This window comes from Mandrillus leucophaeus, unplaced genomic scaffold (genome assembly GCF_000951045.1).
Source record: "Mandrillus leucophaeus isolate KB7577 unplaced genomic scaffold, Mleu.le_1.0 Scaffold9, whole genome shotgun sequence".
Classification (NCBI taxonomy): domain Eukaryota; kingdom Metazoa; phylum Chordata; class Mammalia; order Primates; family Cercopithecidae; genus Mandrillus; species Mandrillus leucophaeus.
The window spans coordinates 6,550,639-6,555,426 of NW_012109807.1; the positions used below are offsets into that span (position 1 = coordinate 6,550,639).

A 4,788-nucleotide genomic window follows, 5' to 3' on the forward strand; every position below is an offset into this window, starting at 1 on the left:
ATTCTAGCACTTTGGGAGGCCGAGGCGGGCAGATCACAAGGTCAGGAGATTGAGACCATCCTGGCTAACACGGTGAAACCCCGTCTCTATAAAAATACAAAAAATTAGCCGGGCATGGTGGCGGCGCCTGTAGTCCCAGCTACTCGGGAGGGTGAGGCAGGAGAATGGCGTGAACCCGGGAGGTGGAGCTTGCAGTGAGTCGAGATTGTGCCACTGCACTCCAGCCTGGGTGATAGAGCGAGACTCCGTCTCAAAAAAGAAAAAAAAAAAAGAAAACAGCATGAATTACATCCTCACATTGCCCACCCTGCTGACCCTCCTCTCCCCTACTGAGACACTGAAGGGCCTGGAGCACTGGCAAGGGGTTCTCACCACCAAAAATGACCTAGCCCAGGATGTACACTTTGTCCCTACAGACAGGAGAATTCCCTTCTCCACCGGGGAACTCCAGATGGCCAAGCGGGCGTGGGTCATTGGAGCACTGTCACCACAAGAGCCCAGCCTGGTGACCCTCTCTTCCCACCCTCCCGCTCTCCGCAGGCAGCACTATCAGGGATGAGCAGAAGAGCTGGTGACACCAGATCAACCACACACACTAAAATAGTATCAGAGAGGCCCTGAAAATTAAATTGTAATTGGAACCATGGCCCCCAGAGTAGGCTAGAGCCTTCCTGCTAGACCTAAACAGGGCGGCTGGATTTAAAATAGGACTCAAGAGTCTCCTAACCTAAAGGTCAAAATGTCCAGAATACCACAGGAGCTCCCTCCTCATACCAAGAACCAGGACAGTCACCACTGGCATGAAAAAAGATGATCAGAAGACCTCAATGCAAAGATGAATCGGTTGCTGGAATTATCTGACAAGGATTTTTAAAGCAGCCATCGTAAAAATGCTTCAATAAATAATCACAGTTATCACTTGACAAACAAAAAATAGAAAATCTTTTCAAAGAAATGGAAGTTACTTTAAAAAGAACCAAATGGAAATTGTGAAACTGTAGAATTGGCTAATATAAACCCCAAAAATGGACTCAGTAGTAGAGTGGAGATGACAGGAGAGAGTCAATGAACTTGAGGACAAAAAAATATAATTTACCCAATCTGAGCAGTAAAGAAGAAATAGACTGAAAAAGCTAAATGAACACAGCCTCAAGCACAATAAGAAAAGATCCAACATTTGTGTCATGGAAGTCTCAGAGGAGAGGAATAGAGAGTGGGACTGAGAGAGTATTTAAAGAAATAATGGCTGAAACTTGCCAAATTTGTCAAAAGACATAAACCTACAGACTTAAGAAGCAGAGAAAAACCCAAATAAGATAAACCCAAAGAAATGCATGCAAAAACACACCATAATTACATTTCCAAAAACTGAAGACCAAATATCCTGAAAGCAGCCAGGGAGAAATGGTAATTATCTGTTGGGGAGAATCAATTCAAATGACAGCAGGCTTCTCTGAAACTATGCAGGCTGGGAGGGAGTGGCCTGACAGTTTCCAAGGGTTGAAAGAAGGAACTCTCAAGCCATGAATTCTAGAGTCAGTGAAACTGTTCTTCAAGAATGAAGGGAAATAAGATATCCTCAGATTTAGGAAAAGTACAAGTATTTGTCTCTAAAAGACCCACCCTTAAAGACTGACTAAAGGAAGTTTCTCAACAGAAAGAAAATGGCAAAAGAAGGAATATGGGAGCATTGGGAAAGAAAGAAGAACAGACACATAGATATATACAATATACTACTCTCCTTATGAGTTTATAAAGCAGATTTGAGGATTGAAACAAAAATTATACCAGCAGGCCAGGCACAGTGGCTCACATCTGTAATCATAGCACTTTGGGAGGCCAAGGTGGGAGGATAGCTTGAGGCCAGGAGTTTGAAACCAGCCCAGACAACATAGTAAGACCCCACTGCTACAAAACAAAAAAATAAAAACGAAAAAATTATACCACCATCTGATACTCAAGACAATGCTGTTTTTAAGTGGGGAAGGTAAAGATATCTACATTGAAGTAAGACTTCCATACTTCCATACTATCCAAAGTGATAAAATGTTGATACCAATAAATTACATGTATATTGTAAAACCCAGAGCAACCACTGTAAAAATTATGCAAAGAGATAACACTCAAACATGCTACAAGTCTGCATGTTGTGGAGATAGTGCGATGGTAACAGTATGTTTCTTGAGCAATTTACAAGCCGGCCTGCTATCCCAAGAGCTTCACAAACACTATCTTAGTTAATTTTTACAACAATGTTATGTGATTGGCAGTATTAGTCTTATTTTATAGGTAAGTAAATGGAGGCTTAAATATGTTCATACATTTGTCTAAGCTCTTACAACTTACAAGTCGCTGAGCTGAGATTTGAACCTACGACAATCTGATCATTACACCTATTGCCTCAGCTCTCTCAAAGAGTCTACATATGTAATTTGGTATGTCGTTGGGAGAAAGCAATGGCCACAGTCCCCTTGGTTCAGAAAAATAAGTGGAATTAAGTGCAGCCCATAAAAGCCACTAGTTTCTCTTCGCACCTGTCTGTAGAAGCAAATAGAGATTTAAAATGTACTCAGGACACTTACATAGCTGTCAGAAGTTACATAACAAAGAAAGAGGGGTAAATCTAAGCATTCCTCTGCATACCCAGGGTGGAAATTCTTCCGGAGGTAAGCACAGAAGGATGGAACTTCACTTCCATCTGTCAGACACTCAGCCATAAATCAAAATTTGGAAAAATGGACATGTTACCATATACATGAATAGTTCTTGAACTGGTATCGCTCCCGACAATCTGTAGCATTCGAACTTATTGTTAAAGAGCAGAAAGTAGCTGTTCTAGTCATCACAGTACTGTAACACTTGGGAAAATGGAGCAGCACCAGCTAGCTTTTAAGAAAGAATTATCAGCAAGTACTATGCAAAGCGAAGGATCAGGCAGGGAGAACTCCCATCATAGAAGTTCTGTTAATAAGAAAGCTTGTTTGACAATTTCTTGGCTTTTTATATTTTTTATTCTATTCCTCCTCCTCCCTTTTTCTAAGGTATGCCATGAGACTAAAAACCCACTCAGGCCCCAACGCCACACCAGAAGACAAACAACTGGCTGCATTATGGTGAGTACCCCTCTCCTCTTAGAATAGCAGCCCCAGCCTCGCATGCCGTCACTGGCAAACCAGGTGCTGAAATGCATAGTGTTTGCCCAGTGTCTTCTAACATACAAAGCCCCAGAGCAGTTCTAATGACCTGGGAAAGTCCAGACCATTTTTTTGCTGCTGTACTATACATGATCTGAATTCACAGTGATTGAAAATCGACAGGCCTCCCAAAGTGCTGGGATGACAGGCACGAGCCACCGTGCCCGGCCTAATTTTTGTATTTTTAGTAGAGACGGGGTTTCACCATGTTGGTCAGGCTGGTCTTGAACTCCTGACCTCAGGTGATCTGCCCGCCTGGGCCTCCCAGAGTGCTGGGATTACAGGCTTGAGCCATCGCGCCCAGCGCAGCCACTTACTTTGAAAATGATGCCATAGAAAAAAGGGAACGATGGGGTCATCTATAGTTCCTTTACCTGTCAGCCCTTCCTTACTCATCAGTAGGTGGAAGGCAGAGAATGTTGATAGAATACATGTCTATCAAGCAGTGAAATAAAGACAGTTAAATTAAATAATAATAATAATAACAGCAACAGACACAAAAAAGGTCTCAGATTGTTACCTGTCCTGGGTTTGGTTTGCTAGGAGGAGATGGTGCCATTGTACCCAGAATGTTCACACTCTGGATGTCGAGCATGAGATCCGAGTTAGCAAATAACTGAGTGAAGAGCTGCAAGGAAGAGAGGATACGTCTCAGAAATGCCTTTTGTGCCCCTTTCAAACTTTAAGTCCCATCTTGGAATAATACACTAAATGACAGTAATAATGTGATATAAGATAGAATACTGATGGAAGTATACAGAATAGTATAGGAAACAATAAAATGATGGCACCCATTCCCAGCGTAGTGTTTTTATTGTTTATAAAGTACATTCATGTTTGCGACTTTAGTGGAGCTGGTTATGGTTCAGTAAAGTCAGGTGGCAGCGCCGTCCTTTCCGCAGAGCGGGGCTGGCCCGGGAAGCAGTGAAGGCTGCGTGCTAGAGCTACCTCTCGCCTCTCGTGGAGAGACAGTGCCCTCTCGTGGTGGAAGAGGGAAGCGGCCAGCCCCTGTGACCCAACAGTGATTCCGTCATGCTGTAGAATTACCTAGTGGTAAATGCATTTATGGAATACCTTCTTGGAATGTTGAATTCTGTTTTTGGACAAAAGATGTTCACTCACAGACATTATATGCAGATAGAGAAAGATTTCCTATACAGAAACAAGGTTTAGTTATTGAGTGCCTTAGAACAAACAACAAAAATGTTTAAGTCTTGTTTGCACAGGACGCACTCAGTCGCTTCTGGGCCTGTTTCTCTTTTCGCCTGCAGTTACCGATGCCTGGCTCTCCTGTACTGGCGGATGTTTCGACTCAAAAGGGACCATGCTGTAAAGTATTCAAAAGCACTAATTGACTATTTCAAGGTACTGTCTAGTGAACGAGCGGAGTTGTTCCTTAAATTCAGTTGTCTCCCTGTCAAGGTCATTTGTGGAGCACCTGGTAGAACCCATTGCTTTGGAGCTAATGCAGGTCACCTCTGGTCCCCAAGCTAACCCAATTGATGCCACCCTTGTGGCTTTCAGGACTCAGAATGGGCCTTTGAGAGCCCATCTAATGTATCTCCCTGCCTTGTCCAAGTTTTTTTTTTTTTTT

The 4,788-nt window shown here is 43.0% G+C and overlaps 1 protein-coding gene across 1 annotated transcript in view; it reads left to right on the forward strand.

Moving 5' to 3' along the window:
- The window catches only part of AFF3 (AF4/FMR2 family, member 3), a 716,335-nt gene that overhangs the window by 698,659 nt on the left and 12,888 nt on the right, over positions 1-4,788 (forward strand). The window contains 2 exon segments of the mRNA XM_011969671.1: positions 3,042-3,113; positions 4,466-4,559. Of these exon segments, the coding sequence (XP_011825061.1) occupies positions 3,042-3,113; positions 4,466-4,559 (166 nt within the window).